The 17,516-nt window shown below is 32.7% G+C and overlaps 1 protein-coding gene across 3 annotated transcripts in view; it reads right to left on the minus strand.

The window, feature by feature from the left end:
• LOC145672130 (sodium- and chloride-dependent glycine transporter 1-like) overlaps positions 1–17,516 on the minus strand; it is a 102,329-nt gene that overhangs the window by 14,927 nt on the left and 69,886 nt on the right. For all 3 annotated transcript variants that reach the window (XM_081741454.1, XM_081741445.1, XM_081741434.1), the window contains exons 9-11: positions 14,707–14,831; positions 9,222–9,334; positions 4,836–4,964 (exon numbers count right to left, since the gene is read on the minus strand). In XM_081741454.1, coding sequence (XP_081597580.1) covers positions 4,836–4,964; positions 9,222–9,334; positions 14,707–14,831 — 367 coding nt within the window. The remainder of the gene's footprint in view (positions 1–4,835; positions 4,965–9,221; positions 9,335–14,706; positions 14,832–17,516) is intronic.

Consider the following 17,516-nt stretch of genomic DNA (forward strand, 5'->3'; position numbering starts at 1 on the left):
TTTGAAGGAAATGAACATTCCTATCGAAAACATGAGGGGCCAAGGATATGACAATGGTTCCAATATGAAAGGCAAACATTCAGGTATTCAGAAGAGAATTTTAGAAATATATTCCCGAGCCTTCTATGTTCCTTGCAGTAGTCATTCATTAAACCTTGTCGTTAACGATGCAGCCACAGCACCTCAGTACGCCGTTTCAGTTTTTGTATAGTTCAACGTTGGACCATACTAAAGGAATATATTAGCAGTCTCATTTTAAAACCATTAAGCACCACAACGTGGGAGAGCCAAATTGATGCTGACTCAACTTATGTTAGATATCAAATAGGGGAGGTTTATGATGCCTTACTTCAAGTAAGTAACGACAATAGTTCAGATAGAATGGTCACCCACGATGTTCTAGTGTATAGCAAACCAGCTGCGTGGCTACTTTCCTTTGCTCACTCGTTATCTGGTATGACTTTTTACTCCACATAAACATAGTAAGCCAAAGTCTCCAAAGCATTGATTGTCATGTGCTGGATGCAGTCGGGTTTCTTGAAAATGCATTTGAGTACTTTGAGAGGAGCAGAAATAATGCGATTTAGTTGGCATCAACATTAGATATGGATGATCCATGGATAGGTAATACAGTGCAAGCTCGAAGTCGAAAGAAGAGACAGTTTCAGTAAAGGCAGAGGATGAAGTTATTGAAGATCCACAAATAAGATACAAGATCGATTTTTACTACGAAGTTCTACACGTGATTGTGTTAGCTCTAAGAGAAAGGTTTAAACATCACAGCGAGTATTTCGATTTTCTTTACGATATAAGTAATCTTAAAGATATGCCACCTGAACTTTTGTCTGAAAAGTGACTAAACTTGCCAGCATTTTAACACACCTCCTAATCGAAAGATATTAACCTCAATGATTTGAAAGTCGAACTGAAAGTGTTATCCGCTATAATTAAGCCTGAAAGGTCACCAAAAGAGACTTTAAAATTAAGGAACACGACTTTGCTCCCATGACTTAGGATTCTGTTAACCTTACCGGTAACAGTGGCAAGTGGAGAAAGAAGTTTCTCGAAACTTAAGTTTATTAAAAACTATTTACGTTCTTGCACATCTAAAACACGCTTGTGTGGTCTAGCGATATCAATAGAACACGAATTGGCTGAAACATTGGACTACGCGAATGTGATAATGGAATTTGCTCGTATCAAAGCAAGAAGTTTCTTTCAATAAAGTATAATCACTTAGTTTTGCCGTAATATCTGATTCACTCTATTATCTTTATGCTCCATACTCTATTGGAAACACCTTTTGATATAAAATAAGCTTAAAAAGTAAAATTCTTAGCCGTGACTAAAGCATTTTTATTTTATTTTCTGTATGTGCTGCTGTACATCCCAGGTACACAGCGAAATCGAGCATACGAAATATTGTGTCATGTATGGAGTATGTAAGCAAAATTTAAAAAAAAAAAAAATCTTTGAGTTTTACGTCCCACGATTATGCCGACTAGGTTAAAGCAGACAGTGATGATGAGAAATTATGAAAATGGTGGAATGAAGAAAGTGGTAGGAAACAGGAGAACCCCGAGGAAATCCACTCACACGGTGTTTGTCCATCACAAAATTCACTTGGCATGAGCTGAGATCGAACCATGGACCACATGTACCACAGCTGAACACTTCCACTGAGCCACCGTGGTCCCTCAAATATTACGTAAGCATTCAAGAGAAGTAGTTCAATTTTTTGTTTACTTTTCCATTTCATACATGCTTTTAAAGGGGCATCTTTTTCGTGACACTTGAACGTCTTCTGTCAATATAAGGTTTGCGGACTAAAGGGGCGGCATGTGATAGTACCGCCCAGAGCGGCAAAACTGCTAGCGCCGGCCCTGAGAAAAACAGCCGTATAGTCGCTACAGACCGGCTAATTTCCTACTTACATCGAAATTCTCTTTGGTATACTTTCAAAAGTATTTGACTCAGCTCAATGCTGGGCCTGGTGAACATAAATATCGGTGGCGGGAAATTCAAAAATGCTTATAGCGACAAAACAATGTAACTGAAGTTACAGAGTTTTGTCGCGACGCTTCTGACTGACTGATACACAGTCGTTACCACTCGGCACACTTCATCGCTTCACATCCCCTTATCAGCTACGGAAATCTTGTAGTGTAGCCCTCTGACGTAAGAGCAGTGTTCTCGCAACTTTTTACCAAACATATGTAGCAGAGCTTTTTTCATTATTTTCTGCTAGCACAGTGGTAAACTTAAATTTAGGATAGATGTTATTTAATCCAGTAAGAAATACCTGTGTATCATCATTTTTTTTTTTTTTTTTTTTTAATGAAAAGTATGTAGTCTGCAAATCTGTAGTATTAAACTGTTCTTTCTATAAAACGATATTTTTTAATGAATCACTACTACGTTTGCTAGTTACAGAGAGAAGGAGTAGCCCATGTCTAGTACCTCTACTTGTTCGGAGAATTTATTCTTGAAAATGAGGAAATTTGTTGGGAGGTGGAATTGCAATATTTTCATAGTTTTGTATACTTCCAAGTCTGTACATTTATTTGTCTTTTTAACCATTACATGCCTTGAATTACTAGGCTCAAAAGTATATATTTTAATGCATCTACTGTATCAATTGACGCTATTTACAGTACCGGTGTTAACCAGTGTATATTATATATATATATATATATATATATATATATATATATATATATATATATATATATATATATATATATATATATATATATATATATATATATATATACTCTTCTTTGTGTAATTTAAGCAATTTATATACGAACGGCAACAGTTTGTTGACTTTTCCAACAACTTCTGAAAGTGGACTGAACCAAAACATAATCTATATTATTAATTTTGTCCCATAAAAATTTCCTTGATATTCACATTCCCCAGTTATAGTGGAAGGCGTTACCTTCACTAGATTTAATAATACACTAGCACTCATTTGTATGTGATTATTTACGGTGCTCATCCTATAACATGTCAAGTCATTATTCTATGGCGCTTTTATGATTGGCGAACTAAAGTGTGGTAATAATGGATTGAATTTCTGTTATTGATATTTTATTATAGTTAGACGTGAAACCGATTTTTACAACTTTGCTAATTAGATCAATTTATTAAGTTTCTTTACTTTTATTATTATCCTATTTAGTTTTCAAAATCTATTAAATCATACATTATTGTGATCAAATATGTACTGTATCGACCTGCCAAAGAGAAATACACACACTAAAATAAAGAAACATATCAGGAGCGCCAAAGGTAATATTCAGAGATATCAGGATTATCAAAATATTTGTGCGAGTCTAAGCATTCCATTAAAGATCTAAAGATCTTGTAAAAGATATCTTCCATGGTGAAAAGGATAGCGGTAGAGAAAAAAGGTGATAAAGAAAGGAATCATAATTCAGCAGAACAAAGAATTAAAAATTAAATTTAGATAAAGATAACTTAGATAAGCAATGGAATCTTGTAAACTCGTGGTGCCTCAATGGTAGAGCACTTACCTTGGTGTACGTGATCTCTAGTTTGATCCTAGCTTACGCCAAGTGGACTTTATGGCGGACAAACAACGTGTGCGTGGGTTTTCCCGGGGTTAAGCCGTTTCCTCTCACTTCCTTTATTCCATAATTTTATTTATTATCATTATCACAGTCTCTGGAGCATAATCATGGAACGTTGAATTAACTTCTTGCGTTCCACCTATCATTTTTCTTATGTGCGTGCTATAATACCAGGTTTTCATTTACTGTTAGAAGACTGACTAGTCTGTTTTATAGGGCATAGTTACTATATAAAGTTCAATGAGTAACATTTCTGTACAATTGCTCGCGCACACATACACATGCACGCACGAGGACATCATTCACATTACTGATAAAAAAAAAATATTTACATTGTAGAATATTTGGGCTGAAAAAGGGAAATTTTGATGTTTTGAAAAGGTCTTATGCTACTTCAGGTTGGCAACACTGACCGAAGATCAAAGATAAAAAAAAGTTGTTTTTTTTTTTATTTTTCTTCTTTCCGATCTCGAAATATGAGCTCAAAGTTGCCAATCGTTTATCGTCAAAACAATGTGTTATAATTGAATGCTCCCTTACGCCAGACATCTAGTAAAACAAGACTTTTTTTCTTTCTTTTCTGTCAGTAAGGTGCTGTCACCTAAGAAGAAACAGTAGAACTAACTGGTGTCTTGCGTCCACTAAAAGTTTCCATTACCTCCAGGATTGATTCGACCTTTAATAATGGATACGTTTTCATTGTGGTATTTTGCAACGGGGTATATCATGACATCCACCTGGATGTAACTGGAACGCAAGGAATTAAGATTTAAAAAAATGGAATTTTGTAACAAACAATTTAATTCACCAACAATGATAAACAATTTTTGTAGATATAATTTTGCACCAAAAATACCATGGAAATAACATTCAATAAAAATCAAAACTACGTAGAAAATCTTGCAGAATCATAACATGACAACATTGATACTAGCTTCAGAAAAATGGTTGTGTGAAATATTAGTTTTTACATATTTATGTATACTTTCATATAATAAAAGTTCTCTTCAGGTACAGAACAATATAATTAAAGGTGTTTGTGTCATAATGCGTAGTTCAAGCAAAGAAGACATGTAAGAAAGTTTTGGATTCAATCAGCACATTAATAACTGACTTTTCGATGGCTGCCGATAGTCCGATGAATTATTGTCAAGGATTAGTAAATTTTACGCAACAAGGTAAGAAATTATAATTATCATAATCTTTGTTATTGAATATGCATAACAGCTATTTACTTACGTTTGTCACACATGGAATTGAAACGAGGAACATGACAAAGCAGCATATAAAAGCTACCCACTTCTCCTTTTTACGTAATTGAGGATGTTCGTCCAAAATACATGAGACTACCACTTCCACTTGTAACAACTGTAAAACGAGAAATATTTCTCAAGTAGATAATACATATCTTAGTTAAAGTAAATCTATCATGTATAGAGTAGGGTAAGATTCACTTAATTGCCTTTCTTACCTTCACTTTATAGGACAAAATTTGTAGAAATGGTCTTATATAATATTCACGCCAGAAGATGATCTTCAGTATGTGCCACAGAACTTCCTTCGCTGAGAATTCGTAGATTGTTGATAGTAGTAATACATTTTTTGTGGGTTTGTTTGCTTTGTGCTAACATTTCTTCGTGGTTGATATCAAAATAAGTTGATTGTCATCTGATACACTAATCATTGCATAAGTACTGTATATATTACGCAACACAATGTATTTTTTAAAGCTAAAAGCTACCCATTGACGTGTGGCCAATAAAACGTAGAGGGCCAGCAATAGAGTATAACATAATGCTATGTGAATATAAATATTTAATTGGTAACAAATTCTAGTAGTTCAATAGGATACTACATGTAGTATAGAGTAAATCGCGATAAGAAAATTTTCGCAAAAACTAAAATTAACTATACTCATCCCTCATTTTAACGGATGAAAAGCGGGTAATAGTTTCCGATGTTGCTGAGTCTCCATAAGTTCGGACACTAGGTCTACATTGGCTATGATTCTCAGTAAGTTCCGATTCTAGGTCTGCACTAGCTATAATTCTCAGTAAGTTTCAACTTTAGATTTAAGTTTAGACACTAGGTCTGCAGTGGCTATGATTCGCAGTAAGTTCCGACACTACGTCTGCAGTGGCTAATATTCACAATTGCATTAAGAAGGAAAGAGTAATAATAGGATAACGTACTTTTAATCAAGCACACTAAATAATGTGACAGTCGAGAATTCCCGCAGATCGCAAATGAACACATTTTTATTCAACATATAACAGTTTTAGTTTAATATCAGGACTTTCAAACTAAATCGGCTGGACCTTGAGTACTAGTTCCGATATCCGTTAAATAACGGTCCGTATAACCGAGTGTACAATTTAAAAAAAATAAATGTAATAATAAATTACTCGTAAAAATACTCGAATTGAAATGACATATTTTGAGATTTAAAATTATATTTATCCTCAATTGATAGTTAATAAAAAGATGATCTTCATCATCCTACGAGGTTTAAAATGTAGGTGAACACGACTATAGAAGTTGTACACTGCTGTTTGTGGAAATTGCAACACCAAGAAAGAATGTGTGTGAACTAAGAGGATTGTATGACAGGATATAGCGTACTACTAATTACAATTTTTGAGTAACAATACATGATTGGGGGCCCAGCAGCTTCCTTGGTTCGGTGTGCAAAGTACTTCTGCGAGACGTGCCAAATAAAGGAACAAGACTCGAGGCATACTGAATGTCGAATTAAGATTTTCAGAATGTTTTACAGAACACTAAACTCAAAAACTAGAAAAGGTTATTGAAAAAAATTGAAATTGAATCTATCGAGAACGCTATACGAAATATCGGAAGAAAAATTAAGAAACCTTATCAACTGTTAAGAAAGAAGATATCTACTTCATAAACTTGCAAACTGCAGAAATATTACTTAACAAACGCTTACCGAATGGCCAAGACGCAACAGGTCATATGGCTACCGAATGACCGAAGCTTAGAAGTAAGATCGACAGCAGTAAACAACTGATAACGATGGAGAAAGAGAGATATTATAAAAATAATATTAAATTAGCGAAAACATTTTAAAACTGAAAACGAACAAAAGGTGCCATAAGATCAGAACTTATATTATATATATATTATAATATAATATAATAAATATTTGGATTCTTTACTTACGCATACTATATAACATTTGTCTGCCACAAAATAAAAAAATCAATGTCATGGAAGGAACAGATGTCTTGTGTATGTCTTTTGTAGACGTCCTGTGAACACACATATAAGAAGCGTGGCAGGTGATTTCTCAGGTATACATCTAATGCCTGTTTAAATCAATGCCACGTCAGAGACTGATTTGCAACACCCAAGGCTTCACGCCATACATTTATCAGATGTGTTGTACAGTTTTAAACAGTAATCATTTCTCTATAATCATGTAACGAATCTGTGGTATACATTTCATAATATTCACTTGTGTCTTTCTTGGTGTTGCTAGTTTCACAAACAATAGTGTATATTATATCGTTTCTATTTCAAAACTCTCAAAGATGACAATAATAATAATAATACTTTCTAACTTCAGTGTAAACATGGGTACAACAATACAATTATCATTAATTACAGGAATGTTCTCATAAATTTGTTAAGATACGATGGTTTTGTGCTATAGTGCTTACTTCTAGCAAATTTGATTCCAAACCATAGGAGTTTGAGCTCAAGAAAACACTATCTCTGTGGTTTTTCTCAGAAGGACACCCGTTTCACCTCATTATTATCCTTCCGTCAATTCTGTAACCATTCACTTTTTAGGAGCATATATGTCTTTTAGCCTACAGGTCAAAATAATGATGCATTTTATTATCTATGAAATAATAGTATACAGGGGTAAAAGAGCATCTGAAAAGGTAGAGGAACGCATGACGTTACTCCATCCCCCGTGCCTATCTTTGCCCACTATTTTTATAGGAAGTGGGGGAAGGACGTCCTCCTGCGTTCCTCTTCCCTTTTACCCCTGCTAGTATATTTATATTAGTATTTTCCCCACACATATCAATAAAAAGATGAAAGGAACACTTTATGAAAATTCTAACTCAACCTGTAAGCAAGGATTTATGAGAAAACTAATTCAGCCTATAAGAAAGAAACAATTTATGATAACTAATTCAACCTATTAAAAATTGACACTTTGTGAAAACTCTAACTCCACCTTTTCCTATGCTATAAAATGAAACACTTTATGATAACTCTAACTCAACCTATAAGAAAGAAACAATTTATGATAACTCTAATCCAATCTATAATAAATCTACAATATTTTGTCATAAGGGTGTTTCGGAGTTACTCAGTAAAGAAATATGTAATACATATATTTTCCGAAAGCATAGCTGCTCTCAATCATCATCATAGGTATTCTGCCTTTATTGGCAGGTCACTTGCCGCAGCTGAGAAGCTTCCATGCTCCACGGTCCTCCGCTAACCTTTTCGTCTTCGCGTATGATCTTTCTGTTTTAATATCATCCATTAATTGTAGTCTCCTTCGCCCCCCCCCCTCCCTCGCTGCTCTCAATAGATTGAGTATATTGCCGTTGAGAACAGATATGATCTTCAAGCAGAGCCGGCCCTAGGCAATTTGTCGCCTCGTGCAATGGCATAATTTGCCACCTCCCCTTTCTCCACAAAGAACAAATCTTAAAAGCCACGATTTTAAGTATGATACCCCATCATGAACAACGACGGCGAGGGAAAGTGCACTCGCACTCAAAGGTCTAAACACTACAAATACAATCTCGTAGTGTCTGTTTTTTCTTTAAATAATAATCTATTATATTAGTGAAAGAAAAAAGCAAACACACTTGCAGCTGAAAGATGGCAATCCTTTTTATAGAATTCAATATTGAGCTTCAGTCTCAATATGTCAGTTTGCAACTCCAGTGCAACTAGCTCTTTTATCTTTATTTCTTGATTTTCCTTCTACATTTGTTATTTTTTTTAATCGTTTCCGTTTTCAATGATAAGGAACTTGTTTGTGACAAAGACGAGACTAGTTTCCATATTAAAACTGTGATAACTAACTAAATGAAACAGGTGTTTGCTACTGTTCGAAAATTGAGTCTTGTATTTGACAACAATCCAGCAATTAATGGTGGGATTTGTTTGACCATTCGCTTTAGTACTGTCCATGTTATCTTAAACTAATGCGGCCTACACATGATTTATGAATGTAGTATTCAAATATGTCAGCTTAGTAAATTTAACTACCATTATCATGAAGTCTGTTTCCAACAAGAAATATTTATTTTAAATAATATATTTCAGTTATGACAGATTTTGCCGCCCCTCGGAACTTGCCTCCCCCCGCAAATGCACGCATTACACAAGTATAATAGAGCCGACCCTGTCTTCAAGTAATATTATGTATCTCTTTCTGTAGTAACCCCAGAATAAACTTTCTGACAAAACATTTGCAGACTATTACAGTTGAGTGAAGAGTTGTCATGAGCTGACTTTCTTTTTAAAAAATGTTGTCTTTCTTTATTATTCATCAATTGAAATGTACCAATTCATCATTCATTAGTTTTCGAAATTAAACCTGGTATTATGAAATACTAGTTTACACACCTCTGTACCAATTCCCAACACAAACAACATTGCAAAGAACAATACAGACCAAAGCTGAGGTAATGGTAGCATGCTAATGGCTTCAGGATATGTGACGAAGGCAAGGCTCGGACCTTAAAAAACAAAAATATGTACATGAAAAATTCATAAACAGAAAGGGAAACATACATATTATTTTAAACATAAAATTAAAGCTTTACTAATTATAAAAAATAAAAACATAATAATCACATAGGTTATGTAGAATTCAAATTAGTTTATTATGCATTCGTTATATTAGCAGCTTCTTTTTAAAATATTCTGAGCATACGGACATTTTTTTAGCATAATTAAACAAGATATTTTAGTTTTATTTTATCAGTGATTCTGCACCTGTAGAATCTAGCCTTCTCTTTTTCTTTTTGGTATTTCAATATTATTACCAACTAAGTCCAATTGATTGAACTTTCGCTTATCGAACACTGGATTAGATAATTTCGTATCATCTCGTGTCATTAATAATAGTAATCGTCCTTTTCTGTTAAGGGTACCTTAGACAAACCAGTGTCGACAGTTTGAGTGTATATGTTTGTAGAGGGGGAAGTTATCTTTTAATGTTTGTTAAATCCATAAGGTTCAGATGTCGTGAACTATATATTTAACCAGCGAAGTTGGAAGCTACACAATATTAATATAGAAGTAAATAGTATTCAACATTATTTGATAGCAAACAAATACATCTGCATTGTGTTCTGACGAAAACAATGGATCGTTTTAGTTTCTTGTGGCTTTGCTTCCTTATGGGGCTCGCTACACTGTAGTTATGGATGAATTTACATATTATTGTTTTTAAAAAGTAACTAAGTGAATTAAGGTCATTAACTGTCCAGAATTCGTCTGAACAATCCACACAAGAGGACTTTCAGTTCAGGCAACCTTGTAATCATATCCTGAATATTGAAGTGTTCAGGAACTGAAATGCTAATCAGCTTAATGTAGATGAGTGATTAGATTGACAATACGTATGACTCGGCATTTTGAGTTATAAGAATATATTAATAAAGTTTGTACTCATCTATACACCTATTATGTACATCTTCACCATATACGTTTCACGTACAGGTTATTCGCTTTCTTCGATACGATTCCTTTAATGAATTTTAATGTCACTTGAAGAATCACATTCTCTGAATATTCTTGCACTGTAGAATAAATTATTTTCAAAGTTATCGTCTCACTCACTTTGAATTTACTTCTTTACTTTAAAATGAACATACTGAAGGGTTTACGACGCAATAATCTGAATTCTCTTTCAATTTTCACCTGTGTTGCCTCTTTTTTACTGGGTCCAAACTCAGGGACGAGAGTTGGTATACTTAAACTATACATCAAAAAACTTTTAGACTTGTCTCTACAACTCTTGCGTTAAAAACAACAATGTTGAATTCACTGAAGGTTGTACTATTTCTTATCTAAGTGTTCACTTATTATAGATACAGAATAGTTGTATTCATTGATTTCAGAATCCTTGCACTACCAACCACTATACACTGATTTATTAAATACCATCTTATTTGACTTTCTTCTTTAATAAAATTATGTGAGTACAAATTTCATTAGTATTTGATATGCAATCTAATAGACTATTGAATGATTAAAAGAATATATTTCATTTAGTATCGGATCAAATATTGAAGTATTACACATCTGTAAAAACTAGTCGAAATCGATAAGTCTGATAGGGAACTTTTAAATTTTATATTTGCTATCTTTTCTTCTAAAAAGGTCATATTTCTGTATTCCTTGCATATAATTAATTGTCTTATAATTTCTTATTCGTAAATTCTATTTGTTTCGAGAAACTGGAAGCAAAACAAAAATCTTAGTGACCTTGGTAAAATTAGCACTGGTTGCAGGATGTGAATTTTGTCCTACGCGGCTCGAATTAGCACAACGGACAGTTTCTAATATTGATTGGAAGACAACTAAGATATTGATTATATGCGCAATTTTATTTTTATTACATTACAATCAAATGCAGATGCTGTCTTTATATTTTTTAATATTAGAAAATAATATAGAACATAATAAAACTCATTGGTTTTATTCCACAATTGATAGCTGTTAACAAGAATCATCATCATCATTGTTGTGCACTATTACTGTCATAATGATCACTCACCCTCTCTTCATTTCGCATTCCTTCCAGAAAGCGAACCTGTGTTAGTTCAACTAACTAATAGTCTATGGTGGTTGTTGAATCTGCTGTGCAATACATTTTAAATTAAAACAACTTAAATAATTATTATTTTTCTGACCAGAGTATGCATTTCTTTATCAAAAATAAATTATTTCGTAACAGTTTCCATAACGTAACGTTATCTTCCTCAGACGTTAATAGGTATGTTCATATTAATGTAGGTAATAAAGATAAATAATGGTGAGAAAAATAATAATTATTTAAATAATAATTCCAGAGTAAACATGGAGGAAGTAACACAATTTATGTAGAATTGAGGATACTGTAACTTCTAGTAGTCTACTGCAATAACACCTTGCACGTAACGACAAAAGGATAGATGACACCACTTTACAGGAACGAAATCATTCATTCTGGAAGGACGGAGTTGGAAGGATGTAGTAACATATGGAAGATGCGGTAAGAGTACACCAGAAAAGACGACTTCTTTCAAGATAAATGGTGCAAGATTCTTTGAATCCATGAATGGTTACGAAAGTCAAAATAAACGAGTTTACGACACTCGGTATTCTTTCCAATCAAATATTCACCGTGACGTCCCAAGATGGCGCGGTCATTCAAACGCACAGCAAATCAAACTAACATTAGCAAACAGCAAAATTTAAGAAACAATGAAACTTTATCGAACTTCTTTGTGGAATGAGATTTTGAAGAATCTGACCTTATCACCGTAACAGAGATTTGTTCAAGTTTACCGTAGTGTTACATATCATGTAAATTGCAAAATGCAAGACTGCGAAAACAGTTGCCTCAAAACTAATTTCTGATTTCTTAATTGCTCAGATGATGTCCTATAGAAGAACTAAAAGCTTCGCCATTGGTGAAAATGTTTTTGGTCCCAAAGAGTAAGAGACAATATTAAAAGAATTTTGAAGTGGGATGTGAAGGTAATAAGGACAAGACTCTTTTCTTAATAACAACCAGATTTTTTTTTTTTATGGTTAAGAAGATATTCCACTATACAATTCAGTAGCCGTAGATTCATTCAATCTGTAACGAAAAAAACGCCAGGGAACCAGGTGTCGGAGATGACCGAAACAAACTGAAAAACTGATCAAGGCAAAGTAGTAAGTAAAGTGTAATTTTAATTTTAGAGTATCATATTTTGAATTCGTACTTAAAAGAATCTTAGTCTGATTTCTGCAGTAAAAGTAAAAAAGAAATAAGAATTTAAAACAGTAGTAGTGATGTCTTAACATGATAAAAAGGAATAAGCTATGTTTAAAAAATCTATTGTTTTGTTTCATACTTTACATCAAGGGTTATCAAATCTTGTAGATGACAATCAATATAAATATACTCCAGAGTTCTGGATAATCACAATAACATTTTAAAACATTTTTCTGACCAGAATGAATTATTTAATAACTATACTATTTTTGTTACAGTTTCAAGGACCTAACGTCCTCTTCATCAGACATTGAGAAAAGACAGATGACAGCAAATCTTATATCTTCCTCAGCCGTTAGTTAGCATTTTCATTTGTATAATTTTAATTGTTGATTTTATATATATAAAATTTTAAATTTGTAATATGTAACAATATCATATAATTACATTGTTAATACATGTTAATTGTCAATGCAATTTTACATTTTTTTTTATTTTATTTATTTTTTTTTTTGAAAGTAACAATTACATTATACCCTCTGTAAATACCCATTGATGTTCTTAATCTCCAAATACAAATACATTTTACAATTCTATTGATCTTTATATAAAATAATGTCTGATGAAGAGGACGTTAGGTCCTTGAAACTGTAACAAAAATAGTATAGTTATTAAATAATTCATTTTGTTCTGGTCAGAAAAATGTTTTAAAATGACAATCAATATGTTTACTTTTATTAACTATTGTTTGTTAGTTATTTCATTGTAGTTTTAAATATAAAATGTGAACCATATCAAGAAATCAGTCAACAAAATCATTGCAACCCCAATTAAAACTGACATTTCATTTGAGGTTACAAAGTTTGGTAGCCACTTATTGGGATTCCTACCAAGAGGTCTATTGACTGTCAATCTACAAGTAGATATTTGTTGGCCTGTCATCATGAATTCTTTTTGGGAAGATAAAGAGTCATCCATGTTAGTAGATATTGATTCAGACCTTAATCTACATGTCGTTGGCCATTTGTTGAAAAATTCTTTTCGGGAAAACGAAGAGTCGTCCACGTTACCACAGTTTCTGTTTGGGACCTTAACATAGATGTTCGTTGGCTTGGTTGTTTGTGGGATTGAAGTTTAACATCCCTTTCAGCACAAGGGCTATATGAGACTTGACCTAACAATGTGAAATACGAACCACATGAGCATCTACTAGGAATCTAACTTTGGTCTCCCACGGCAAAGACGCATACAGTAATCATAGACACGAAGCTCTAGGTGTTTCTCGGCCTATTACTGCGACTTACTTTTGGGAAGATAAGGAGTCGTCGATGTTATTACATTTATTGATTGTATCCTTAATCTGTAAGTCCATTGGCGTGTTATCAAAAAATCCCTTTGCATAATAGTAGTAGTACTTATTTTAAATTGCAGGTTAAGACACTTTGCCTTGTCTTATACTTAACTATTAAATATATTAATGTAAGAATAACAAATATAAAGGAAAAATACACAAAATACATAAAATCAACATTATAACTAAAAAAAAAAAGAAAGAAAAAAGAAAAATCTTGTAACATGGTTTGGTAGGCTCTTTCGCCAGCCTAGAGAGTAACTATGGTTATCAGTGTAGAGTTATTTTGTTTCATTATTGGTTACATATCTTAGTGCTACTTTTGGTACTAGAAGTAGACTATGATAAATAACATTGTGTTTATAAATACCCACAATGCCCTCCAATCCCTCCTCTCCCCACTATTTCATTCCATCAAGTTCTCCATAATCGTTCGTTTATAACCATCATCCTCTCTTCTATAATCTACAGGCATAACTGCGGAAGTCAAACTAGAGCTTTTACAATTCCATTCAATCCTTTGCTGAAATATTTTTATACTTCCGTTCTCTTTCTAAAAGATCATCACAGTTTCTTACATGGTTTTATTTGACTTATTTATTTATTACTATTTTCTCTGGCTACTTTGTTTTCTGAAACTAGTTTCTTGTATGGTATCAATAACAATTAGGGCTTGTTTATTTATCAACCTACTTTGTAGACACTAATAACAATGTTCTCTACATTATTTCTTTTGGGAATATTTGTAAATAATAATAGTAATAATCATCTTGAGTTATACTCACCGCCTGTGGCAACATCTTCCACACTTATGCCAGTTTGGTGAGACATAAAACCAAGCACTGAAAACACTACAAATCCTGCAAAAATGCTGGCGGCAGAGTTGACAATTGGAACAATAACACAATCCCTGAAAGGAAGAGCAAAACACAAATTAGTTATTATATCTACATTCACATGCTAGTGAGTTCTTCCAACGGAAGAAAATTGTATTGGTGCAAAATTGGCAAGATGAAAAATCTTGATATAAAGCAAGCAGCTAACGAAATTATTGGTACTCTCGAGTCCAAATAAGGAATCTTGAATAAAAAAAATTTACGAGAATCAAATCCAGAACAATAAACTTTCTGTAATTCAAATAAATTTCTAGATTTTGATCTTGTCCTAGTTATTTTGAAATGGGATTGACGGTAAATTGACTTTTTTTTCGTTGCTTAGGAAATGAAAGACAATAATCACTTAATTTCTGTAACTTTTCAATGTCGTGTAGCAACGCTGTAGTTAGATATTCTGAACGAAAACAGGATAAGAATAACCGAAGTTAACAATGTAGTTATAGCTTAAGAATTTGCAGTAAAGATTAAAATTCTGGAAGTACACATGCTATGTAATGCTCTGTAATTAAATAGCATTTATCCTACAGTGTCATATCTTTATTTCAAAGACATGAGTCAATAGATATTACACATACTGAAGAATAATTTTTTTCATTCAGTTAATGCTCAAAACTAGATCACTGGAAACCGGAAACAGGGCTAATCATTTGTGAAATGTTTCGTTGTAAAACGAATGTTAATGTAATGTAAACTAAAGTGAACAACCTTCGTACTGGACATGAAAGTGATATATCTGTTTCTATAATAAAATTAATTATAAATGAATAATGAGATGTAAATGTAATATTATCGCAACACATTTCATTTAATTAATTAACACAATTCCAGGTAAAATTGTAAATCCATTTTAAACTTGAAACAATTAACAGAAAACATCAAACAGCATGTTTGAAGAAAATCAGCCAGATTCAAGTTACAAGTCTGAATACATCATTTCACTTATTGCCTAATGGGAACGAGGAAAACCCTTGGTAAATCCTTAGTCAAGAATACCGAGTGATGGTGGAACTCAAGACTGGAACCTCCCGATTATAAAGTGAGAATATAAATACCTGATCGTTTAACTGAATTCTAATGTTTAAGAATATACAAGCACTATTACATTGTTTCAATATTGACAAAAGAAAGTTGTGTATATTTATTGTGAAATATATATTTTTCCAGTATAGAACATAAAAATTCAGTCAACGAAATAACTAATTCTTTTATTTGAAAAGCTCATTCGTTTATGATGAGCTCAAAAATCATTGTAGCACGTTGGACTCTCATATTATCACATGCTATAATCAAGAATTTTCGCAAGTCAGTCATGTTTTGATTATATGGAGATTACCTGTGAGAATTTTGTAGTTTTAAATAGTGTGGAATTTTATGAAAACAGTAGTTTAATAGAAGACGAAAAGTAAGTAAGTAAATTCATAAGTAAGAAAAGAAATTGAAAGTCAAACTTGCCTATATCTGATTGTAGTAATCGTAATTTAGATAAATTTGTCATCAGATTGAATAGATGCGAAGTTAAAATTGTGCTTAAGTGCAGACAGCTATTAGAAATCAGAGGAAAAAGTATTTGTTGAAGCGTTTAATAAATGTCCTCGGGACGATGTAATAATATACACATTAGCAGCTTAACATGAAGACAGTCTTCGTCTAATAGATATTATATGGTTTAACATTGTTTATTAAAATTGGTGACGTGAGGAGTTCCAGTATGAATATTTGAAACACATACTGTAGTAAAATACATGTTGTAAGCACACATTATAAGAATCACACATTAAGAAAAACTCAAGTTCGACTTACTGAAAAGTTGTTCCAGTTTTCTTTTCTTTATTTTTAAGACAAATTAATTCATCACAATTTAGTTGATTGTCTGATTGGCCATCATTCAAAATAGAAATAGCATGAGGGCATTTTTTTTTTTTAAATAAGTCTAGTGTATACTTGCATAAACAAACACACAAACAGAGAGAGAGAGAGAGAGAGAGAGAGAGAGAGAGAGAGAGAGAATGGAACACAGAAGAATTAAGACGGTGTCAGAAAATGGTTTGAGCCGAACACTTCATTTATGCTGTTCATCGTATTGCATCGTAGATTTTGATCCAACTTTTTAGATTTTTCTTCTAAATCTTATTCGATGAGTACCTTTCGACCTAACTCAATATTACATTTATATTCAGACTCAGTCTAAATGTATTACTGTTCTTTAGGCATTTTAAGTATCAATACATGGTTAAAAACAGGTACAGAATTTGTCAGTACTTTATAGGAACATCAGCACATAGCGCAGTAAAATATAAAGATAACACAATAAATAATATGATACAATATTTGAACAGTTTTTGAATTAAATAAACATCTTTTACTGTTGATAGTTATAATAATCAGGATTCCAAATTATATTATGGAAATGCATGCATTTAAGAAGGATTAACAAGGAAACACTCTCATATATATATATATATATATATATATATATATATATATATATTATATATATATATATATATATATACACATATATATACTAGCCTTTGGCCAGCTGGGGGCTTCGCCCCCAGACCCCCGTATTTGCTCGGCCTACGGCCTCGCATGTCATATGTTCGTGCATTTATTCTTAATGTTTCCTTAAATCGGCCCAACATTCCCAGATCTCATATTTATCATCCTTTGCTCCTTAATACTCTGTTTAATAACTCACA

This window comes from Thermobia domestica, chromosome 2 (genome assembly GCF_964235325.1).
Source record: "Thermobia domestica chromosome 2, izTheDome1.hap1.1, whole genome shotgun sequence".
Classification (NCBI taxonomy): domain Eukaryota; kingdom Metazoa; phylum Arthropoda; class Insecta; order Zygentoma; family Lepismatidae; genus Thermobia; species Thermobia domestica.